This window comes from Cryptomeria japonica, chromosome 6 (genome assembly GCF_030272615.1).
Source record: "Cryptomeria japonica chromosome 6, Sugi_1.0, whole genome shotgun sequence".
In the NCBI taxonomy this organism is placed as follows: domain Eukaryota; kingdom Viridiplantae; phylum Streptophyta; class Pinopsida; order Cupressales; family Cupressaceae; genus Cryptomeria; species Cryptomeria japonica.
In genome coordinates, this window is record NC_081410.1 from 587,598,246 (window position 1) to 587,625,088 (window position 26,843).

A 26,843-nucleotide genomic window follows, 5' to 3' on the forward strand; every position below is an offset into this window, starting at 1 on the left:
GACCGGAGCTTGAATTTCAAATTTGCACTATTTTTGCAAGATTAAAGTGATTTTATGATTTGAAGAGACCAAGGAAAACATGATTTATCCATTGAATATAATTTAAGTGGTCCACAAAGGAGGAAATCAACCCAAATGACAAAAAGCGCTCCTGTCCCTCACTGAAGGACCATGGCGTCTTTTCCAAAATTCTCCTCTTTGTTTAAGATTTTGAGGCAAAACCTGACTTGGATAGGAGGGAGCAATGATGTTTTATGCCTTAGATGCAATTGAGGGTTTTAAAGAACAAAGAAATACACCAAGATGTAAAAAGATGCTCCTGTCCCTCTCCAAGGGTCCAGAGCGATTTTCTAAAAGTGTAAATTTCTTGCAAAGACAAGGCAAGTGTTGTGATCGAAATGAATGGAAGAAGGCATGATTAGCCCATTGAAGATAATTTGCAAAGCTAGCAAAGGACGGATAAGCTTGAAATTGAAAAAGTGCTCCCGTCCCTCTCCAAGGGACCAGGGCGAAAAACATATTATCTAGCTCTTCTCTCCAAATTGGGACAAATCCAAGCCAAGGCAAGTTTGAAATGATGTTTAAAATACTTCGAGGTGGAATTGAGATGCAAGATTTGCAAAATTTGATGACAATTGGCAAAAGCGCTCCTGTCCCTCACCAAGGGACCAGGGCGAAATTTCCAAATATGCCCATTTACCTTACATTTTGAAATGCTATTTTTGTTTCCAAGGCTCAAGAAGGAATGGGGAATGATGTCCTACGCCTTAAGGGTAATTTGAGGATCGAAACAATCAAGAATTTGCACAAGGACTCAAAAGCACTCCTGTCCCTCACTGAAGGACCAGGGCGATTTTTATAAAATCAACAATTTCCCTCCGAGATTATGCTAAGGCAAGGTTGTGCGAGATGGGAAGGATCTTCTAAAGCATGGTGAACAAAGATTTGACTTCAAAATTTGAGAATCCTAGCCTAAAATACAAAAAGCGCTCCTGTCCTTCACTGGAGGACCAGGGCGAAAATCTTTGGAGAATCAATTTGGCCTTGCAAAAACAAGTTAAGCATGCATGGAATGGATGAAAGGCGATCATTGCTTACCCCACAACGAGAATCGACAAATAAAACGTGAAGGATCAAGACCAAAAGTGAAAAATTGCTCCTGTCCCTCTCCAAGGGTCCAGGGCGAAAAAATAAATCCTAAAGGCACTTTCCTCCTAGAAATCAAATGAAATTAAACTCAAGACTCCAATTAAAATGCCATTTTAGATGCCTAGATGAAGTCTTGGACAAGAAAATGAGGAATGCAAGGCCTAGATTGAGAGTTCGCTCCTGTCCCTCTCCAAGGGACCAGAGCGAAGTTAATGGCATTCATTATTTTTTACCATATTTGGGCGTTAATATCCTCCAAATCGCATTAGATGCCAAATTGCTAACTTTGGAATATTTGAAAAAATTAATTAAATTGGCATTTAATAAATTAATTTTGGGCCTCAAAAAATCGAATTTCTATTATAAAGGCATTTAAAATTAATTTTTGTGAAATTAAAAATTAAAAGTTGAGCGCACAAGGCATTATTTTGCCTTTATTTGACAAGTCGGCCTACTCCTTTTGAGGTTTTATTTATTATTTCACCTTTTATTTGCTAGGTCGGCCTCATGGGTAAGTGGAAGGTGAGCGCTCTATAAGAGAGGAGTGTTGTGGACAAATGCAAATCATTCATGCGAATTGGAGGAGCAAATTGGAGAGGCGAATTTCTTGCTAGATTGGAGGATAATTTCCAGATTTTTTGAAGGCTAAAGGAGGCGTACTTCATCCAAGGGATGGCTATAAATCTTGCCCAACAAAATCCGGTCTTCTTCCTTCATTTTTCAAGGTTTTGTACTTAAATACTCAAGGGAAGGTATGAAGAATTACTTTTTCTGAAGTTCTTATTCAAAACTTATTGTGATCCCATTGCAATTTTGTAAAGTCTAAGTCTTGGAGATCCAAATTCCATTCATTATTAATTTGAAAATGTGTAGTTCTTGATTTATCATGACTTTTTTCAAATTAATATCTTAAGTTTTACCTTTGAAAGGTCTTAAATTTCATGCTTTGAGGTTTGATGCTCAAAAGACTAACTTTAATATTTTGTGTAGGCATCAAATGGAGATCCCGGAGTTGGAAAATCAAGCCAGATCAAGGACGGTCTCCTCCAAGAAGATCAAGCAAGGATAAGGGCGACTTCCTCCAGTCAAGCATCGACAAGGACAGCCTTCTTCGAACTAACATCATCAAGGGCGACCTCTTCCAATCCAGCATTACAAGGCGAGGTACATCATCATCCTGCACATCAAAGACAAAAGAAGTTAGAGCAAGGGTTCGTTGAAGAAGCAGATAGTTCCAGATGAATTAATTAAAGCTAGCTTCTCAGCAACATCAAGTTGGCATCAACCAAGTGTCAGACAAGGTGGCATCCTAGTCATCACTTCTCCAGTCAGTGTGGTCCACCTCAGCATGTCCAGATTCAATGTACCTAACTCATGGAAGGTGGCACAAACTTCAATGTACCTACCCCAGCTATCCATTGGTCGAATTTTCCAGAGAGGACATGTGTCCAATAAATGCAATTTTATCATTGGTCAAGCATTAAATGTTATGTAATGGTTGTAACAAACCCTAATTAGGGTTTTTATTGTTGAATCTTGGCCATTGATCTCGAATTGATCTCAACCATCAAATTGTATTAAGGACACTATATAAGCCCTAACTCTTCATTTTGTGAAGGCAATTGGAAGCAGTTAGAAGACAAATAGAGAGTAGTTAGAAGGTGATTAGCTAGTTGATAGAATAGCAATTAGAGTGGAGTAGAATGAGAAGGCAAAGATTGTTGCCAAGATGTTGTTGTAAAAGACTTGTAACTTCATTGAAGAAATGGTGAAATTTATGGGTCGATTCGACAATTTGCATGGTCTCTATACTTCTCATATTTGATTTCGTGTTATTAGATGAGTGGAAGAAATGTGCTTGATTGATGGTGAAATTCGTATATCCATACTACTAGCAGTTTGTTGATTGCAGACTTGCCTTGTGTAGTCAACTGGAATCATTCAGCTTAAGCTTAACTTCAATTGTTGCTTCTTCATTGATATGCATCAGCCTGATGGTGTCTATGCCTGCAGTGATGATTTGAACATCATAAAGCTTTCCTTCGAAGATCGCACTAACCTTGTGGAGATGGTCCTGGGATGTCAAAACAAGACTTAGTTAGAATTTCATCAAAGATCAATCATTGCTCCTACATTCCTTAGTATTAGGATTAGATCCTTTCCTTGCCCTCATCTTTTTTTCCTTTTTTTCAAATCTAAGGCAGTAAAATCCTGTGTTCCAGCAATATTCAAAGCAGATCAGAAGTTCAGTCATCAAGTGTAAGTCCCCTTGTGATTCCAGCAAATCACATCATACCACAGAGAGCTTATCCACACATAGAGATCCTACAGCAAAGAACCTTGAAGTCACCCTAATTGATCCTTTTCGCGATATCTTCAGCATTCAGAGGCTTTACTCAAGAGAGGATAAGGTACCCTTGGGTATTTTATTCTGTGTTTGATAGTGTACAAAATACACGTCAACACAGCCATAACAGCAGCAAAGGCAATCAGCATATACTGGGTGAATCTTGTCAAGAAAGCATTCAAAAATTTCCAAAATATTCTAGGAAGGGCGCCTCATTGTGGAGAAACCTGCCATGCCATTATTTCAGTCAAATCCTCATCAAACTTGCTGGTTCGAACTGTTTTTGGATGCTTTTTGGACTCCAGCAGCCATTGTTGCCTCTATTTCCGGGTATGATTGTAATGTGCAAGTTATTCTGAAAGGACTAATAAATTTATAATTCTATTGCAGCCGAATTTCATATTAGTACTCTGATCATTAGAGTGTTCTTAGTATGCATGCCAATTGTTCGACAAAATGACCATTGGCTGTAGGTGTGCATTTTACTTGTAAAATTCATTTATATGCATTCGGAAAGTCAAAGGAAAGGTATTTTTGCATCCAGCTCATTGCTTAGACATTGTATTGTTAATTGCAAGCATTCAAATTGTATTCAATGTCCATTTAAGCAAGCAAATCAGACTGAAAGCTTCAGACCAGCGCACATAGAGGTTGCATAAAAAGTGTTTGACAAAATTCCTACAAGGTTTAGACAGCAAATTCATACCTATACAACTAAGGGTCTCTTACAGTGGTATCAGAGCCAAGACCCTGCCATCCTGTGAACAGTTTGATGCAGTTGTCAGATGAGTGAAAGGGATATTAGATATTATAACAGGGAACAACGAAGACAAACAATATCAGAATCCACAGGTACCTGAAGTTAAACCATTCTCAGAAGATTTGAGAGAGAAAGAAAAGGATGAGGAAGCTCCGAACATGGCAAAGAATGATAAGGATGCTAGAATCGAACAAAAGTTCGATACTATGATTGACAAGATGTCACGGTTGCTAGGAAAAATGGGCAAACACACAATAATCAGCAACCTGATCCAAATCAAAATCTTAATTCAGGTGAAAATAGTTGATGCAGGAGCATCCCCGATTCTTGCCAATCTTGCATCAACCAAAAATATTTCCTTTCTGTTTTGCTTTCTGTTTTGCAGTTTCAGCATTTCATTCTGCATTTTCTGGCATTGGCTCACCGGATCTCGAGGAGTTGGATTTTTGCTTGAAGACTTGATCATCTACCTTATCCCCAGACTGCGGAGCATTTGGATCATTTTCCGGCAAGTTATCGCTACCAGTTTTCGAGACAGTTTTTTGGTACCGGTTGCCTGGACCTATTTGCATTTGTAATCTACCGGAATCTACTGGATCCCTTCCGTAGCTTGTGGAGCCCTGAGCGTTGATTCCGATGTTCCTTGGCGTGTGGCCGACCTTCCCTTTGATCTACACTTCATCCTTTGGATTTTCCGGAGGAATTTCTTTGGTGGAGGCCAACCTTGTTGTTTTTACACGTTAGGTCTTGTTCTTCGGCTTTTGATCCCTTTTTGGGGCAACCAGATCCCCTTGGATTGTATAAATCATTGTAATTGAGCATTAGAATGGAGATCAGTGAAGATATAGAACATAGAAGATATATCCTAAGATTTGAGGTCTCGGTTGTGACCTGTTCTGTAATTAAGCATGTTTTAGCAGGCCAGTGAGCCAGTTTCTGTAACCCGGTTGAATGTAATCAATTTTCATAATATAATTCATTCAGTTCTGCATTGCCTCCATCATATCCTTGTGTTTCCGTTGTGTTTACTCTTGCTGACCTGTTCGGATTGATCTCTTAGAGTTCCCTCCTAACCGGTGACCGCACCAAGTGGTATCAGAGTGAACTTTCGTTCCGGAGATTGTGTTGTCCTGAGAATTTTGTTGTAGGGTGGCAGACTGTGGATCCGACCTACAACTGCAGAGGACTGGCATGAAGATGGCACGAAGAGGAAATAGGAATGGTGGAGCGCTCGGGAATGCAGACCCTGTTGTGATGGAAATGTTGCGAGGAATTGCAACCCAGTTGGAAGTCATTGAGACAGCCCAAAGAAGAGGCCGACATATTGAAGATGTGAGTGAAGATGAAGGAGAAGAAGCCCCAGCAGAACAAGTAAACCCACCGGTGAATGATCCAGATGAAAGGTTTTTGAGGGTTTTGAGTAGGGCGAATACTAAACCTCATTTTACCCCACCGAAATATGATGGAAAGTTGGATTCAGATGAATTGATGGATTGGATCTCGGAGATGGAGAAATATTTTGATTTTGAGAACACCATAGAAGTAAGAAAGGTGAAATATGCCTGTACCCGGTTGAAAGGTCATGCATCTCTTTGGTGTGAACATTTGCAGGTTGATAGACAGAGAAGAGGTAAAGAGAAGATCAAGACATGGGATCGGATGGTTGCTAAGTTGACATCAAAATTTATGCCAGTTGATTATCAAGTGAATCTGTTCCAAAAGTTGCAGAATTTGAGGTAGAAGGAATCTAGTGTGAAGGAGTACACTGAAGCATTTTACAAGTTGAAGATCAGATCCGAACATGTTGATGATGAAGTTGAACAAGTTGCATGATATTTGAATAGATTGCAGATGTCTATACAAGATGAACTCAGTTTGATCAAATTGTGGAGTGTTGAAGAAGCTTACCAGTATGCCCCGAAAGCAAAAGAGAACCTGAACAGAAGACATGAGCAAAGGCAGAGAGGTAAAGGTGGAAGGTTTTTCGGAGGAAGATTTCAAGGAAGAGGATATACCAAAGGTAGAGAAACCTATACGGATCAAAACAAGGACAAGGAAGTGAGCAAATAAGGTAATTCATACTGGAAAGATGATCGAAATTTCTGCAAGAGGAGAGAACAGGATGGCTACCAGAATGAGAATTTTGGAAAAGATGACAGAAGACAAGACAAGAGAGTGTTTAGAGGAACTTGCTATGTGTGGAGGAGAAGGACATCGTGCTTTTGAATGTAAGAAGACAGAGAATACCGGAAGAATAGCAATGGTAGAAGAAAACCTCACCGGATCAGCTAATAAACCAGAAGATGGAGAACTGTTGATGATGAGAAGAGTTATGTCTCATACCGAAGGAGATGAAGAGCCCTTGTAGAGGAAGAATTTGTTCAAGACCAGACGTAAGGTATCCGGTAAGTGGTGTAAAGTTGTTATTGATAGTGGTAGTTCGGATAATCTTGTTTCAGAAGAGATGGTGAAGTTGAATTTGGAAAGATTGAAACACCCTAAGCCTTATCAGATAGCATGGATTCAGGATGATCATAAGTTGTTAGTAAGTGAGCAATGTTTGGTGAAATTGAAAATTGGGAATTATCATGATGAAGTCTTGTGTGATATTATACCTATAAATATTTGTCACCTTTTGTTGGGTAGACCTTGGCAGTTTGATAGACAGGCAATACATGATGGGAGAAAGACTACCTACACTATTGTGGCCAATGGGATGAAGCAAACCTTGTTGCCCTTGGAGGAGCCCTTGAAGATTGAATTCTGTACGAATGCTAGAATCTGTTTGGTGGATGGAATGAGATATGAGAATGTGTGTTTTTCCCTAGTTCCTAAGAAGACTGAGAATCCGGAGCATGAAGAAGAAGAACCGGAAGAGATAAAAGAGTTGTTGACAGAGTATGAAGACATCATTTCTGAAAATGTGCCTGATGGATTACCACCTGTGAGAAGTATCAGTCATTGCATGGACCTAGTTCCCAGAGCTAGTTTGCCTAACAAAGCTACACACCAAATGACACCACTAGAGAGTGAAGAGTTGAATAAACAAGTGCAGGAGCTATTGATGAAAGGTTTGATCAAAAAAAGTTTGAGTCCTTGTGCAGTACTAGCAGTATTAGCACCTAAGAAGAATGGAGAATGGAGGATGTGTACTGATTCCAGAGCAATAAACAAGATCATAGTTAAATACCGACTTCCTTTGCCTAGGATGGATGACATAATGGATTGTTTGAGTGGAGCCAGATACTTTACAAAGATAGACTTGAAGAGTGGATATCATCAGATCAAGATCAGAGAAGGAGATGAGTGGAAGACAACATTCAAGACAAATGAAGGACTGTATGAATGGTTGGTGATGCCTTTTGGGTTAACTAATGCACCAAGTACTTTCATGAGGTTGATGAATGAGGTATTGAAGAAATTCTTGGGTAAGTTTGTTATTGTATATTTGGATGACATTCTGATTTTCAGTAAGACAAAAGAGGAGCATTTGTTGCATTTAAGACAAGTTTTGTAGAGGTTGAGAAGAAAAGTTGCTGATAAATCTTAACAAGTGTACTTTCATGAATGAAGAATTAGTCTATTTGGGATTTGTGATAACTGAGGATGGTTTGAAGATGGACCATCCTCAGATGGACCTAGAGAAAGTAAAAGCAATTGTTGAATGGCCTACACCATAAAGCATTGGAGAGGTAAGATCATTTCATGGATTGGCTAGTGTCTACCGGAAGTTTATCAGAAATTTCAATTCAGTTTGTAACCCTATGACTGAGACAATGAGGGGAGATAGGAAGGAATTCAAGTGGACCACCGGAGCAAACAAAAGTTTTGAACTGTTGAAGCAGAAAGTGACTAAGCAGCCTGTGTTAGCTTTACCGGATTTCAACAAAGTATTTCAAGTGGATTGTGATGCAAGTGGAATAGAAATTGGAGCCATATTGAGTCAGGAAGGGAGAGCGGTAGCTTATTTCAGTGAGAAATTGAATGATGCCCGGAGGAGATATTCAGTGTACGATCAAGAATTTTATGCCATAGTTCAAGCCTTGAAGAAGTGGAGACATTACCTGTTGCCTAAGGAGTTTGTGTTGTATACGGATCATCAAGCTTTGCAGTATTTGAACAGTCAAAGTAAGTTAAATCAGAGACATGAGATAGGTAGAATTTTTGCAAAGTTACACCTTTGTGTTGAAGCATGGAAGTTGTTGATGCATTGAGTAGAAGGAGGAATTTGCTGACAGAGATAAGAGTGATAGTATTAGGATTTGAGGAGTTGAAGACCTTGTATGATGATGACCCGGATTTTGCAGAACCTTGGAGAGCATGTAGAGAACCGATTACGGTAGATAGAAGCAAGTGGTTGGATTACTTCATTCAAGATGGGATGTTATTCAGAGGAGTTCAGTTGTGCATACCTAAGAGTTCTGAGGGAGAATCTGATAAAGGAGAAACATAGTGGAGGATTAGCTGGACACTTTGGTGTTGATAAAACAGTAGCAATGGTGAGTGAGCATTACTTTTGGCCCCAGATTCATAAGGATGTTAGGAAATATGTGCAAAGTTGTAGAGTTTGTCAAGTTGCAAAGGGTAGTAGTCAGAATATGGGATTGTATAAGCCTTTGATAGTACCGATAAGACCTTGGGAAGATATAAGCATGGATTTCATACTTGGATTGCCTAAAACACAGGGAGGGAATGATTCTATATTTGTGGTAGTGGATAGATTCTCGAAGATGGCACATTTCATACATTGTAAGAAGACATCAGATGCAGTGCATGTAGCTGACCTATTTTTCAAGGAAGTGGTAAGATTGCATGGATTACCTAAGAGCATAGTTTCTGACAGAGATACTAAGTTTGTTGGTTATTTTTGGAGAACACTTTGGAAGAAGATGAAGACAGATTTGAAGTTCAGTTCTACTTTTCACCCACAAATTGATGGACAGACATAAGTAGTTAACCGGAGCTTGGGAAATTTGTCAAGATGCTTAGTTGGAGACAAAACCGGAAGTTGGGATTTGATTCTTGCACAAGCAGAGTTTGCCTACAATAATTCAGTCAACATTTCGGCACCTTTTGAGATTGTTACCGAAGCATACCCTAGAGGTATATCTGAATTAAGAGATATTAGCAGTGAAGACCGGAGAAGTGCAGACCGAAGAAGTGCAGAAGCAGAACAATTTGCAGATCACATAAAGGACTTACATATTCAAGTTAAGCAGCGTTTGGAGGACATGAATAGCAAGTATAAGGAGAAAGCAAATGAGAAGAGGAGACATAAGGAATTTGAAATTTGAAGTTGGCGATGAAGTGATCGTGTATCTGAGAAAAGAAAGATTCTCGATTGGAACTTAACAAGTTGCAGATGACGAAGTTTGGACCTTGCAAGATTTTGAGAAAGTTCAGTTCCAGAAATGCATATGAAGTGGACTTACCAGATAGTCTAAGTATTTCACCTGTATTTAACATTGCAGATCTACATCAATATCATGAACCAGAATTCAGTAAGGACAGTATTGCAAACTTGGAGAAACAGTTGCCCCGGAAGGAACTGGATCAGATTGAAGACATTTTGGATAGTAGGATTGGGCGTAGTACCCGGAGCAATCAGTACATGGAGTATCTAGTAAAGTGGAAGGATAGACCAGTTGAAGATTCATCTTGGATTTCTCAAGCAGAGGTAGACCGCCTTGGTTTTCCTCTGACCCCAGCAAAGTAAGAGACTCACTTTTTCAACAACCCCGAATGTCTGATGCAGAAGCATCCCCGGTTCTTGGCAATCTTGCATCAACCAAAAATATTTCCTTTCTGTTTTGCTTTTTGTTTTGCAGTTTCAGCATTTCATTCTACATTTTCTGGCATTGGCTCACCGGATCTCGAGGAGTTTGATTTTTGCTTGAAGACTTGATCATCTACCTTATCCCCAAACCATGGAGCATTTGGATCATTTTCCAGCAAGTTATCACTACCGGTTTTCGAGACAATTTTCTGGTACCGGTTGCCTAGACCTATTTGCATTTGTAATCTACCGGAATCTACCAGATCTTTTCCGTAGCTTGTGGAGCCCTAAGCGTTGATTCTGATGTTCCTTGGCGTGTGGACGACCTTCCCTTTGATCTACACTTCATCCTTTGGATTTTCCAGAGGGATTTCTTTGGCAGAGGCCGACCTTGTTGTTTTTACACGTTAGGTCTTGTTCTTCAGTTTTTGATCCCTTTTTGGACCGACTGGATCCCCTTGGATCGTATAAATCATTGTAATTGAGCATTAGAATGGAGATCAACGAAGATATAGAACATAGAAGATATATCCTAAGATTTGAGGTCCCGGTTGTGACCAGTTCTATAATTAAGCATGTTTTAGCAGGCCAGTGAGCCGGTTTCTATAACCCAGTTGTTATCGATTGAATGTAATCAGTTTTCATGATATAATTCATTCAATTCTGCAGTGGCAACAATGATGTAGAAGGAAGAGATAGAACAATCAATCTATGCGATGCCTTCACTAGAGGATCAACCTCTAGACCCCTTTTTCCCACCTTTACTCCATGAGAAGAACAACCATAAGCCGCTCCTCCTGTACCTTATGCAGACGAAGCTCAACAGGCATACTTAGAATATACCACTTTGCCACTTGATTTGAGAGAGCAGTGGACCTTTGATCAATTCATATATCAAAGGAGCAAGAGAAATGGTGGAAGAAATGAATATCATGCTACAGCACGAAATGATTACCAACAAGCTCTTGGGAAAATAACAATGCCATTCTTCGATGGGAGTGATAAGTGTACAGCCAGAGCATGGGTACAGAAGTTAGATAACTACCTGTCGTAGAGACCGATGCCTGAAGAGTATGCTATTAGATTTGCTAAGCTGCATTTGGAGGGTGCTGCTCACGAGTGGTGGTACCACGGATTGATTACCCTCGGCCATAATCTCATTACCACTTATGCAGAGTTTACTGATAGGTTGATAGAGCGATTTGACCGCAAAGATCTAGAGATGTACTTCAGAGAATTGGCGCAGCTGAAACAGGTGGGTAACTTGGAAGCATATATTAGTGAATTTCAGAAATTATCAGTTATGGTACCTAGCATTAGCGAAAGGAGATTGGTTGTCTTGTTCATGGAAGGACTAATGGAGCCCCTAAGAGGTTGGTTGAAAGCTTTTGACCCACCTACACTACAGGAAGCAATGAAGAAAGAAAGGAGTATGGAGTTCGCAGCCCCTAAAAACAAAGGTTCACATAAAGAAACTCCTTCAACCATCAATGAAAGTCCTCAACAACTTGTTGATAAGAAAAAGAAATCAGCAACTATGGTGGATGAGGAGAGACGGGAAGATTTAAGGAGGAGAAAATTATGCTTTTGGTGCAAGGAGACTTACAACAGAGAGCATGATTGCCCTTTGAGGCCTAAGGGCAAGGAGAATCGTGCAATGTGGGTGTATTATGAAGATCCTAGTTCTGAAAATTCAGATCAGCCAATTGCGTCAATTGCTTCAGAAGAGAATCAGGATGGAAATGTTGCAATAAAGATCGAATCAGATGGGAATCTATCTCCTATAGCTATATTTGTTGATGAGTAGGGCGAGATTACTTTCCGATTTAGGGGATCAGTTAATGGGCAGCGTTGCATTGCTTTACTTGACACTGGAGCAACACGTAATTTTATTGATGAAGGTTTTGTGGCTCGATGCAGATTGCAGATAGAGGATTTCAAGGGATTTCGAGTTGGAGTCGCAGATGGATATACCCTCATGTGCACCAAACGGATATGTGGTCTCACTTTGCTGCTGAATGGTTATGAGCTACAAGCTGATTTTTATGTGGTCAACATGGGGGTAGTAGATGTAGTTTTGGGGATGAAATGGCTCCAAGACATAGAAGAATTTACCCTCAATGTACCTAAGTTGGAAATGAAATTTAAATCAAATAACAGGGATTATGTATTGAGGGGAATTGTAGATGGGAGCTTGCACTCTATCTCTCTTTGTAGGGAGAAGAGCAGGAAGAAAGAACAAGTGGATATGCCGGAGGAGCATGAGATGGTGGATAATCCATTGTTTGAGTTTGATGCTACATGGTTGTTGGATAATCCACTCTATGATTTGGAAGTGGATCATTCTCCTGATAGTGATGATTGGGATCCTTCTAGTGCATCAGGATTTCATACAGGTCTCATAGAAGGAAAATCAGAGGTGTATATAGTGAGGAGTTTATACAGCTTCACCTTTGATCCTCCTGTTCATGACTTATTTCAGATGCACAATTCAGGGTCACATGTGATGGGTGGTTTATTTGATGGCTCACTTTCTACAGAGATTGGGAGCAAGAATGGTCAGTCACTTGATTTGCTTTCTCATGAGGCTTATACTCCTGTAGCACGAGATGAGGTGTTTGGTTCCGCAGAATGAGTTGGTGGTGTTAGTGTTGGTTTTACGAGAGTTTTGCGGTGACAACAGGAACATTACACGGATCTTCCCATGGGATCCAGGTGAGAGAGAAGATATCTTGCAGCATCCTGAGTTGAGATTGCTTGAGGACAAGCAATTTCAGGGACGGCGGACTGTAATGTCCCCTTCTCCTTAACAAATAGTTGTAGCAAAGGATTAGCCTATCATGTGACCCTCGTAGGCTAATGAGGATGGTTAGAGGGTCTTTTGAGGGTTGTGTCATCTCTAGTGCTTAGAGTTTTATAGATTTGACCTTCGTTTGACTTCATTTGGACTCCGTTTGCTCTACCTACTATTTATAGTAAGTCAGAAGTATTAGAGATGGACCCTTTCTATTTTTAGAAAGTGTATTTGGTCACATAGGGAATTATGAGGAGAGACTCCTGCTTCAGATGACATGTTAAAATGTTGTGTACTTGGGGAGATATTAATATTTTTGTGGCCAACTTAATATTAATTCATTAAATGGCTAAATATAAAGTTATAAATTAACTTAAATTAAGAGCTCTTTTCCCTAAGTTTGGATGAGATATTAAATGAAACACAATTATATTATTTTTATATCATTTAATGGCTTAATTGGAGAAAATTGAACATGCTTGGAGAAGGCTTATAAATACATAGAAGTTCAAACTAGAGGGATTATTCTTGGCATTTTGTTTGATGAATTTTATTCGGAAGAGCAGCAAAAACGAGGGTTTCTCAGTTGCAGCAAACAGGGCATTGGAGAATAAAAAATCTTTAGTGTTACAGCCTTATGAGTTGGTGAAATATCCAGCGAGTTTGGCATTTAGGAGAGCTTCATTCAGAAGTTCTAATTGAGCATATTGAGGAGACTATTCAGAGGGTTTCAGTGCATAATTCATTCAAAGGAATTCAAGAACAAGTGCAGATCATTCTCAGGGGTTTATTTAATTGTTTGCACACTTATTTGAGAGGGATAGCTTGTTTTTTTATTAGCAGCCATAACAGCAGCCAAGGCGGTCAGCATATATTGGGTGACTCTTGTCAAGAGAGCATTCAAAAATTTCCAGAATATTCTAGAAAGGACACCTCACTGTGGAGAAGCCTGCCATGCCATTATTTCAGTCAAATCATCATCAAACTTGCTGGTTCGAACTGTTTTTGGATGCTTTTTGGACTCCAGCAGCCATTCTTGTCTCTATTTTTGGGTATGATTGTAATGTGCAAGTTATTTTGAAAGGACTAATAAATTTATAATTCTATTGCAGCCGAATCTCATATCAGTACTCTGATCATTAGAGTGTTCTTAGTATGCATGCCAAGTGTTCGACAAAATGACCATTGGCTGTAGGTGTGCATTTTACTTGTAAAATTCATTTATATGCATTCGAAAAGTCAAAGGAAAGGTATTTTTGCATCCAGCTCATTGCTTCGACATTGTAGTGTTAATTTCAAGCATTCAAATTGTATTCAATGTCCATTTAAGCAAGCAAATTAGACTGAAAACTTCAGACCAGCGCACATAGAGGTTGCATAAAAAGTGTTTGACAAAATTCCTACAAGGTTTAAGACAACAAATTCATACCTAGACAACTAAGGGTCTCTTACAAATAATGCCTGGTCTTCCTCCCACAACCACAAGATTTTTTTCTCAATTTACCACCAATATTTTCTTCTTGGCTTGGCAAAACCAACTAAATCTCCCTCACTCTAGACAGAAAGGAAAAATGGATTATGTTCCACGTTGACTATGATATATATATATATATATATATATATATATATATATTATCTTACCACATTTGTGCCTGAGTGGAATCACAAGAGTGACTTTAACTGTGAGACATGGGTAGTTAGTTCAAGCAATGTGGGGATGGCCGATTATGCACATTTTGGTGCTTGACAAAACAAATTTACCCAATCTTATTTGCCACAACTCAAGTGTTAGTTGTTAATAATTTCAAACATATGTTGTCTTAGACATGTATTTTCATACTAGTACACATGTGTGACTCCTAGTATTTGTTTTCTTTTCCTTATGACATACTCCAGAAGAATAAGTAAATTTTCGCTATGAGTTTACTAATAGGCGTGGAAATTAGATTACCTACAAATCACTCTTGTTATATAATAAAGATGGCATATAGTGGAGTTGGCATGCAGTTAAAACTTAAGGAAAACTCTTAATGTCCTTCCTATAATTTGTCTATCTATGCGAGTTCCAACAGAGTGACAAGGAGTCTTAGTATTGAAATTCTATTAACATCATTTATATCCATACTATTTATTTTTGTGGCATACTTATTTATATTATTTCATTACTCCTCTTGTTAGTTAATCTTTAAAAAATAGTTAAAATTGTATATTAAAAATAGAAAATTGACAAAAATAGGATTAAAGGGTCATGATATCCTCCCCTCATATTGTGCATTATTTTGATGCACCCAATAGTAGTTTTAGGTAGTATCGTGCTCCTAATGAGGTCCTATAGTGTCAAAATTGCATACCCTTTGCAATTTCACCTACAATTTAGTATCCATTCCCCTAGCATTTTCGTAGGGATTTTAGCCCTTGCATCAACCTTTTTCCCTCTTAGGATGCTCAAGGTCACTTTTTAGCAGCTCCATTTTTGTGTCAATTTCACATTAACTATGCACTTTTCTCGTTCCTTGTCATTTTTTAGCATGATTTGTCTTGACACTAGCATGTAGTGCAGACATCCACACGCCGTGCTAGCATATCGTGACATTTTTTAATTCAAATGTCGTTTTTGAGCGTTTTGCCACTTGTCACCTACCCAAATTAGTGGAAACCGCTCAAGACAAATTGTAACATCTCGACAACCCTTTCTTTCCCTCCTCTTCTCATTTTTAAATCCATCTTTTCACTACATGTAGTCTCTCTTGAAAGTTCTCTAGTTTTCTCTTGGCTCTTACAATTGTCTCTTGCAATCTCTCTTGGGCGTTTGTCTTGCTCTCTTGAGATTGCACAACTCTCTACTACGTGCTACAACAGTCTCTCATAGCAATCTTCACAGCTCTCTTGGCTTCCTCAAGCCTTTTGGTAATATCTTCCTATCATCTTGTGTCTTTGAGCATCTTCAGATTAATCACATTTTTTATCTGTCACATCGTTTTATCATTGTGTCTATTTATCTTTAATCTATTTGTCAATTTGACTATTATGGAGGTGGAAACACGAAAGCAAGGACTTGACTAAGGCAAGTCCCTAAATAGACCCAAACATTAAATTCCTCTTGTGTATGTGTAGGTTTGTTGAAGATATTCAATCGCAGGAAGGTTAGCTGAAGCATGGAATTGGGTTTTCATGTCTTTTGTTCGCGATCCATATGAGACTACAACATTAAGCATGGATGTCCACATGTCGCACTGTTGTCCTTCACTGAGAAACTCAGATTTTGACCAAAGAATCTCTATCATCCTCACTTTCCATTTCCATAGTTAAAAAAAATATTTTATTTATTTGTAATTAGATATGTTTACTAGTTTAACTAATTGGAGATATCTGAATGTACGTAGTGAAATTGGCTCTCAAAGAAACATAGTTTTCCTTTTGCAAAGTCACATATCCTCCATTACAAGTCCTTATTGATATAATTGTTATGATATTTACAAAATTAATCAAATTTACCTTACAACGTTCTCAAGATCATCCAAGCTTACTGCAAAGTATATGGTCTTCTCCAATTTCCTTCATTATATCTTGTACTCTCGTAATATTGTCGTTGAATATCCTTTGGTGTTTGGTTCTACCATTTAGCACTTTTCATGGCACCATGTCAGTTTTGGTCATGAATAACTCCTATTCGCAATATTATATTATTGTATCTTCCAGTTTGTCAAAAGATAAGATTTTAATATAAATGTAACTCGATTTAGTATTGATTCCAAATGAGAGTCAGTGTATTACTTCATTCCACTATAATGAAGATATTTTCATGGGCTAAATGTTTAATTAAAACTCCATATAACTCAGTGTTCCACGAAAATGCATTCCCCCCCCCCTCAAACCCGCATTTCCGAGACGGGGGTATTTCCGAGACAAGGAAATGGGGACGTGGCATCTCTCGTCGTCCCGCCACCGCCACCAGTGCTCTGCCGGAGATGGGGAAACGTCTCTACGTCTCCCAAGGAGATGTGGAGATGCCAAGACATCTCAGCGTCTCCACATCTCCTTGGGAGACGCCTAGGCGTTTCTTGGGGGGCGAGGAGACATCTAGATGTCTCCCATTGCCCAACTATAAAAAGGCAAAAAAAAATTAATTTAAAAAAAACTTTTCGGGGGTAACCCTAATTTGATGTGGGCCCCACCCCTTCCCCAAAACAACACAAAACCACCACATTTTCTAAGTCTGATTTTTTTTTTCCAGCAAGCTAAAAAGGAGAAAAAACTTGGAGAAGTCTGATTGGAGTGAAAAGAGTGAGTGCAAGTGTGAGAGGAGTGAGAAGGAGCAAAAAGAAGAGGAAGAGGATTCTACAACATTTTGGAGAGATTTTTCAAGTACAAGGTAGGGTTTTTCTTGTTTTTTGTTTGTTTTATTTTCTGATTTTCAATTCTTTGTTTGTTTAAACTTTTTTTTTATTCATCTCAAAATCAAATTTGATGTTGAGCCTTGAGGGCAAAATGATGAATGAATCATTATCATTTTTCCCTCAAGATTCAACATCAAATTTTTATTTTAAATAATATAAAATTATAAATTGTGAATTTGGTTTTCAAAATTGAAATTTCAAATTTGTATTTCAATTTCTTAAACTAGGCAGAATTTATTTTTATTTATTTTGTGAAATGTAGTGACACTATCACAATGAGCTCCCATGACATGAGTCAGGATGAGATGGAAATCCACTCTCATAGTGAAAATGATTAAGAATTTGAACCCGAGAATGAGGGGGGTGACCGTGGGGCTGATCCTGGAGCCCAATCTAGTTCCATGGCAAGTGCACCAGCTAGTACAAGTTGCCCTTCAGAGTTGTTGGCATAGTATGCTAGGGTTGCTTATGATCCTAAATCTCCTCTAAGATAGTTTGCTTCCAGAGTAGAAGACACATCACGTATAGGTGGGGGAACAAGGAAGTGGAAGTGCAACATTTGTGGGGTTGAATGGTTTGGTAGCAACACTAGAGTGAATGCACACTTACTTTTTTAAAAAGGAAAAGGTGTGGATCATTGTAAGTTTCTGGTAGAAACTAAAAATATAGAGTACAAAATTGAGATGAACAAGCTTTGGGGCATTCCAAATGACAGAGATGTTTTAGTCCCTACTACTTTGTCTGCTAGGGCAGCCCTTCAACAGAGCCAGCAAGTGCAACATACTTCTCCTCATTCATCACAGACGAGAGAAATGATGTTTAGACCTTCATCCACTTCCACTTCTAGTGCCATGTCCCAATCACAAGAGGCTAAGGGGACAAGGAAACACAAGTTGCACACATCGCAGAGTAACCCCATAGCTCATATGTTTAATGTGTAGCTGAGAGATGAGATAGATGAATCCATTAGCAGGTTCTTCTTTGCCAATGGCATCCCATTTCATGTTACATGGTCTCCTTATTATAGGGAGATGATGGCTATGGTAAGGAACGGAGGAACATCATATGTGCCATCAAGTGAGGCGAAATTAAGGACCATGATCTTGGATAAGAGATATTCCAAGATCAATATTTTGATGGAGGCATGTTGGGTGGCCTCTGGGTGCAGCATAGTTATGGATAGGTGGACGGACATTAGCCATCGTCCCCTCATCAACATCATGGTCACATGTGCAGAGGGCCCATGCTTCCTTAAAGCAGTTGATTGTACGGGGCATCACAAAGATTTTGATTTTCTATTCCAGGTCCTCAGGGAGGCTATTGAGGAGGTTGGGCCACAAAATGCAGTCCAAGTAGTGATAGATGTAGCCCATGTGTGTAGAGAACCAGGGAAACTCATTGAGGTAGCCTATAGACATATTTGGTGGACCCCATGTTGTGTGCATGCCATGAACAATGCACTCGAGGACATGGGGAAGATTGACTGGATTAGAGGAGCAATCAGCGATCCGAGAGATGTGCAGATGTTTATCTGCAACCACCACACTTCACATGCACTCTTTAGGACCTTCACAAAGGAGTTCTTGAAACCAGTTGAGACCAGATACGCATCCTATTTCATTCTCTTGGAGAGAATGATTGAGTTGCAAAAGGCATTGCAACTCATGGTCATGACTAATGAGTGGAATAGGTGGGCCGAGGCCAAGACAGAGTAGGGGAGAAGGGTGAAAGGAGATAGTGAAGAGTGATGTGTTTTGGACTGATGCGAAATACATTGTCTCCATTTCTCCAGTATTCCAAGTCATCAGATATGGGGATGGGGATGCACCTAACCTTGGAGAGGTGTATGAGTGCATTGACTCTATGCTTGACCAGATGAGGGTTGTTGTGCGAGTGAAGGACCCCTCTCTATCATTCTACAATGAGCATATCCGGCCAATCATTTAGCGCAAATGGGACAAGTTGAACACTCCTTTGCATATGGTTGCCTTTGCCTTGAATCCTAAGTGGTACAAGGCTAGACCAGGTAGAGTGACACTGATTCAAGATGATGAGGTGAAGGCGGGCTTCTTTAGGTGCATAGAGAAGATGTTTGATTCTAGAGATGCTGGCATAATTCGCACCAATGGGGGAAAATTTGCCACTCTTTGAGGCTATTCAGATGCAGCAAAGATGGATATAGAAACTATGGCACAGGAGGACCCACTTTTGTGATGGAATTGTTGTGGTCCGAAATCTTTGACCACCACTCTAGCTATCCATCTGCTATCCCAGGTTTCCAGTTCTTCAGCTGCTAAGAGGAACTAGTCTACATATAGCTTCATCCACTCTCTTAAGATCTCTTAAGAGGAACAAACTTACCTCTAAGAGAGCAGAGAAGCTTGTGGCTATACATAGTGCTTTGCGTCTCATGGACCGCAAGACACTTGTATAGAAGGAAAGTCTAGCGGCACGATGGGATGTAGAGCCAGAGGAGCCTTCACATAATGATAAGGATGATCCTACCACTTCAGATGCAGGGCTGGTTGGTGTGAGCTTGAGGGATCTTGACTTTGAGGAGTCCAATAGTTCCAGTAATGAGGAGTTTGCATATGATTAGAAACCTCCCTTCGCTACGTTTTGAGTTTTGACATTTTGGCATTTTGTCTTTTGTAATGCTATTGCTATTAGTATATGTATTTGCTACTCATTGTAATGATGAATCATGTAATCATCTTTATAGACTTTGTGATATCTCATATGACATCAGATATTCATATTTTCGATATAATAGAAATCTCCAGTTTGACAATTTCATTTGTCAAATTTTATTTAGCAATTAGCATTCAAGAAATCTTTGTATGTAGATTTAGTATTTCAAATTTTTGATATTTTATAATTTTACTAATTTCCCATAGTTTCATTTGAAATTAATTCTTATACTATTATACTGTTATACATCTTTTCAAAACTAGTTTTTCAAGTACTATTAGTATATGTATAACTATATCAAACCACCACCCCGCCATCCACAAACTTAGGCCCTTTGTCTCCCCATCCCCAATGACCGTGGAACACTGATATAACTAAGTATTAACCAAACCAAAGTCTTTAACATTTCTTCATCATATTTTGAACAAAATGTTACATAAATCCAATATCAGAATTCTTGTTTCCCCAAGTAGAATCTTGTAGCATTTGTTGAAAATACCTAAGTTGGCGAATCGGGTACGGGTACGTGGGTACGAAACGTCAGTACGGCAGAAATGTTTTGGGGGTTGGGTACGTTTTTGGTACGTTCATACAAAAATTATATATATGTGTGTTTGTGTGTGTATGTATATATGTATATATGTATATATATATGTATATATGTATATATATGTATGTTTATATATGTATGTATATATATGTGTATATATATACATACATATATATACACACATATATATATATATATGTGTGTGTATGTATGTATATAAATATATGTAGCTAAAAAATAGAATTAAGTTTAGAATGTCATATACCAATACATATGCTAAACAAAACCATTACAAATTTCAAATTTTGCAACATAACATGCTAATTTAAATTCAGTTTTCAATATCAAAAAGATCAAACTAGAATCTCATGGTAGATAAGTTCTGAGTTCACTAATCAGCACTGCAAAATATCAAAAAAGATAAATTAGAATCACTAAACATTTCAGCATCTAAAAACACAAACCCTGGATGAACCCATGGGAGATTCGTTTCAGAATCCAGTTCCGGTATGTTCCTGTAAAGCGGAAAAATCGAACCCTAGTCGTTCTCCCCTCCCCAACTCCAAGGAGAGAGAAGGGAGAGTCACTAGGGTTGATGGTTTTCACTTAGGGGAGACTTTACATTCAAAAGAGGGGTTGAAACCCACAAGATCCAATCCCACGCAATGCAAGATGGGATTCTAAATGAGTTTCAAGGGTTAAGACATCAAGGATACCCTCTTTTGTAAAGAATGTAGATAGAAAGATTGAACTAGGAATGCATGTAAAGTAGGAAAGATTCGCTTATAAACAGAGATAGGGATATGGGATGAAGCTGCGGACCTGGAATTAGCAGTAAAATGTCGAGACGGTGCTGTTCTGCAAATTTGAGCGAAAGTTGACGGGACGATGGCGCCCGACGTGCACACGGTCCTCCGAAAAATCCGCGAAACGAAGGGGGATCTGTTCGTCTCTGCACAAGGATTCCAGATCTTCAATTACAGCCGCGTATCTGCAACCTACACACAGAAAAGGGAGGACGATTGGGGGGTTAGGGATGAGGGGTTTGCCTTTAGGTCAAACCCCGGTTTTGGAATTAACCAAGAAATGAGAATGCTGTAAATGTAAATGTTTGTAATGTAAACAAGTACTGATACCTTGTTGTAAGAATGTTTGTATTCTTACATGCGAAGGTGTAATGTATGTAGTATGTAATGTGTTGTATGTGATCTCCTCTTCAATGGTTGAATCCTTGTCTTGAATGCAACACTTAGCCTTGAATGGAGACTTAGAATGCTCAATTGCTTGAAGGAATGCTTGAATGCTTGAATGTTTGAATGTTTGAATATCGCTTTCGCCTTTTTTCCATCTACCAAAATGGGAGAGGAAATGTAGTTTATATACTTGTCAATTAGGGTTGAGAGACTGATTTTCCCGACCTTAGGCCGACCAGGAAATATTATTTTCCAATTTGCAAACATAAAGACCCGAGACCCAAAAGAGACCGGGCCCAAAAATAGGGCCAGGGACCAGGGCGCTGGGCGCCATGGTCCTGGGGGACCAGGGCGCCGGGCGCCATGGTCCTGGGGGACCAGGGCGCCGGGCGCCATGGTCCTGGGGGACCAGGGCGCTGGGCGCCCTGGTCCTTCACACCTCCAGGGACAGCAGGGTGCAAGGAGGATCAGGCCAGGGTGCTGAAAAATGCAGTTTTTGATGTCATGAACAAGTTTCGAGGTCTCCATTCAGGTTCCGTGTTGCATCGCCATCGTGAAGACCCAAATGCAGTCAAAATTGCAAGTGTCGCAATTTTAGGACGCTACAGTTCCGTACCTAGAATTGCCTAAAAAATCCCACGATTCAGCAACTTAGGAAAATACATGACATTTCCAAGTTTGCTCCCTCTTGTTCTTTGACTTTAAAGTATTTGTTGATTTCTTCAAGTGTTGATACCAAATTCCTTACAATAAGTTCTCTTAAATCTTCTCAATTGATGTTCTTAGAACTGCGGCTAATTTCTTGCATAATTATATTTTTTGGTATCCATTAGGATACATCCTCAATTATGAGTAATGTCGACATGGGATGTTCTTATCTTTTCCCTTTTATGTTTCTTGAAAATCATATCTTCCTAATCAATATTGGTTCAAGTTAAAACTCAAAAGAATTTGATACTTCTCAATTACTTTAATTCAAGATAACATGTGGGAGTCATAGCAGGCTCAAGGCCTAGCTTTCAAACCTTTCTTTGATACTACACGTAATATCTCAAACCTTTTAACCCAAAAAAATCCCTATTAAATTTACTATTCCTTTAAGTTTATTAATGTCCATTCACTTATATACCAGGTATTCATCTATCCATCAAATAAGATAGGCATCTATCCACCAAATTACGTAGGCATCCATCCATCGATAGGATGGACATCCATAAATCAAACAGGATGGGAATCCATCATCTATCCATCAAACAAGGAAGGAATCCATCCATGAAATAGGATAGCCATGCATAGAAACGTATGTAGAATGTTAATGCACAAACAAGCATGCTAACCATTGATAAATAGCCTCATTGCTACGTAACCTTATAGAATGAAATGATTGCTAGATATGTATAAGATGAATTGAAGATGACTTTAATCACAATAAAATTGGCAAGTGGGAGCCCATTCACAAACTCAGCCGATAGGTACGGAATCATGCATAGAGGAATTTTCCAGATGAAGTGGTTTCAACCATTCTGATAGACATGCGGGCAAAAATTGAATGTTTTGACAGTATGTGAGAAAGGAAATTGTTTTTGAGGTCCACAAGGCATGCACAACGGGATTGTTTAAAAAGAAAATGATAGGTGCAGCAATTTACACAATCATAAACAGGTAAACCAAATTGAAAAGCATAGACATGTCATGCTATCACTTTAATTTGAGTATACAAGGTGCAGATCTATACTACCTACCAATCCATTCACCATGGGAAAGTGAATACAAAGAAAAACAGCAGGAACTAATTTAAATATTTCACACAATTTGTATTATATCTCACAGAATGATGTTATCAAGATGCATCCTACATTGATTTACTGGATTGGACCACTTAATTGGTAGTTCTTGAATCACTATTGGATCTTGATGGTGGAAGGAATAATGCCTGGTCTCCCTCCCATAACCACAAGATTTCTTTCTCAATTTACCACCAATATTTTCTTCTTGGTAGTGCTGGTCTATAATTTTCTTCTGTTGGCAAAACAAACTAAAGTCTCCCTCACACTTGGCAGCAAGGAAAAATGGATGATATTGCACGATGACTCTGATTTATATTATTATATTCTCACATTCATGCATAAGTGGTATCACAATTTAGTGACCTTAATGTGAGACGTGGATAGTTAGCTTGAGGGGTGTGGAGATGGCCAACCATGCACGTTTTGTTGCTTGACCAAGAGGCAACTTTACCCAATCTTATTTGTCACAACTCAAGTGTTAGTTGTTAATATTTTCAAGTATGTGTTGTCTTAGATGTGCTTCTCCATACTATTACACATGCAGTGATCCCTAATATTTGTTTCTTTTCCTTATGATATATTCTGGAAGAATATATGTAAAGTTTGACTATGAGTTTACTAATAGGTGTGGAAATTAGATTACCTACACACCACTCTTGTTATCTAATTAAGATGGCATGTAGTGGAGTTGCTGTTCAGTTAAAACTCAGGAAAACTTTTAGGTTCCTTCCTATAATTTGTCTATCTATACTGGTTCCAACACATACCTAGAGTGACAATTTAAATTGTGTTTAACACGTGATCATATATTATTATATATACATATTTATTTTTGTGGTGTACTAATTTATATTATTTAATTACTCCTCTTGTTAGTTAATCTTTAACAAATAGTTAAAATTGTATATTAAAATGGAAAGATGACAAAAATAAGGTTGAAGGGGTCGTGACATTCGGAATCACATATTATTGAAATGTGATCCAAGACAATGGCATAAAGATGCGAAAAAAGTTTTGATTTAAAGCAGCCATAATGAATTATATTATTTTAGTGATATAATTGTCAACGGAATTATTCTAATTACAATCCACCAGGCCCAAAAGTAGCTGATTTATGGTTTCTTCTTCTATTAAAAATTCCTTAAAAAATACTTGGGTCTCGTCTTTTGATGAAAATATTCTAATTATGTTTACCAAACCCAAAAGTAGCACCTCTAAAATTTCTATTTCTATCAATTTCGAAGCAATATTCCTCTAAATGCTTAAGTTTCATCTCTCGATCAAATGATTCTAATTACTTCCACTAGACCCAAAAGTAGCTCATTTATAGTTTCTTGATAAAATGGTTCTAATCATGTGCGCCAGACACCTCAGATTTTTGAGAGACCTTCTATTTTAGTAAAAGAAAAATCAAACCCATGCCATCTATAGCAGCCAGCTCTCTCGTGACAAAGAAGGGTGAGACGAAAGTTACGCAATTAATAGTGGAAGAGGCCTGAGCTTGATTTTTGTTGTTCATCAAAATGCTTAATTACCATTTTTTGATGAAATGATTCTAATTACATTTATCAGATTCAAAATTGGCTGTTCCTAAATATTAAATGGTTTAACGGTCAAATATAATATTTTACTAATATAAATAAGGCTTGTTGCTATCTCTTGATGAAATGATTCTAATCATGCCCACCAGACTCAAAAACGGCTATTCTTGAATCACAAACGGTTGAAGAATTAAACGTAAGCTTTTTACGTTTTGCCAATAAAATTCGAATCCCTATTTATCACTTCTCATATAGATGAGGTGTAACATTGGCAGTGGCTTTTCTTTAACAGTTCGGTGTTTAAACAGAATGCTCCAAAACAACTCCTAAAATCACATTTAGGATGCCATCTTCATCTAATGACTAATTCTATGTCCTCTCTATTTTCTGCATCTATGATCTGGGATTCAAAGACATAGAAATTGACTATGAAATCAATACTGTGCTTGTCACCATTGAATACTGAGAAATTTTTTTTGTTATCTAGAACTGATGGAGTAAAACCAAGTTATCCTGAAAATAGCTTCTATTTGAATTGTGGCACTGGTTCCAAGGCACTTGCAACAGCATCCAATACATCTAATGTATGATTTTCTCTACCAAGATCATCAAAATCTTCAATTAAATTCCACTCCCAGCTACAAAAACAAGAATCATTTTCATTGCAACTAGACTGGCTCCTAAATTGTTTAATTAGCAATTCTGAATCTCCAAAGAGCTGCCAGCTCTTTACTTTCTTCTAAACAACAAATTATAACCTGTGAATTCAAGCTCATATTCAGCAACATTAAGTTATAGTTTCTTCTTCAATTAATTTCGATTATAAAGAAATTCTAAGTATTAAGCTGATCATTCTTAAATCCTCTGCCATATTTTAGCCTTCAATGTTAAGATAAGATGAACGATGAATCGAATAAGAAAATTCACCGCTAGTAACTGCATTGTGGTATACTAGAGGATTATAAGCCATTCCTCCAATCGTATGCGAATATTTAAATACAAAGTAGCTAATGAACCAAAAAAAGGGTGGGGAGTAAAAAAGAAAAATTACTCAGACCTGAAGAGCGCTTCCGTCAATCATAGCAGAGGAGGGGCCTCTGATTTCTGTGAGTCCATAAGTACGTGGTTTTTCTGGCCTTTCTTCACCTTGTTCGGCAAACAATTGCATCATCTTCGTATGCATCGCCATTCCAACAAAATTCTTCCAGTCTGCTGAAATCTCTCTGCAGGAAATTTGAAAACTTCTGCAAAGAAAAGGGAAATGAGGTTTCGAGAAACCCGTAGAACGTTCGGTCTAACGGCAAAAGACACGTCATCCTTGTCACAACCCATTCACCTTTGCAAGGCTACGTGTCGGAAAGTATGGATTTCACCTTCCACGCTCGATTTTCCGCGTTAAGTGTTGTCCGTCTCTAGACTGAATCAAAACGAGGTTTAAATTGAAAAGACGTTTTCCATTATTTTTTATTTTTTTTTAAGTATTTAAATATGTCATGCATTTAATGATAGTTTATATAATTTATAAATAGATTAGGTATTAGAATAATTTTAACATCTCCAAGGTCAATGATAGTTTATTGAACAACAAATCTTTTTTTTCTAGTTTTTTAAAATGGTTGGATGACTATTAAAAGGTTTTAATTCTTTCAAATTTATTTTTCTCAAACAAATCTTGTAGTGAGGTTGTCACTAAAGTATCGACATATTTGGTCAATCGTAGTAAGCTTCAGACTCTAAATAAAGTACTTTAGAGATTCAATTGCCCCTGCTTTGTAAAAATATAAATTATTTCTTCTTGTTCTTCATAAGGCTTTTTCCAAAGATGGTGTTAGTTGGTCCTTAACTGATCTATAATAAT

At 38.3% G+C, this 26,843-nt stretch overlaps 1 protein-coding gene across 1 annotated transcript in view; it reads right to left on the reverse strand.

The window, feature by feature from the left end:
* Positions 1-26,280, reverse strand: part of LOC131035662 (protein HEAT-STRESS-ASSOCIATED 32) — a 100,404-nt gene extending 74,124 nt beyond the window's left edge. The window contains exon 1 of the mRNA XM_057967376.2: positions 26,043-26,280. Within this exon, the coding sequence (XP_057823359.2) occupies positions 26,043-26,174 (132 nt within the window). The 5' untranslated portion in view covers positions 26,175-26,280. The remainder of the gene's footprint in view (positions 1-26,042) is intronic.
* Between the last annotated feature and the right edge of the window lie 563 nt (positions 26,281-26,843).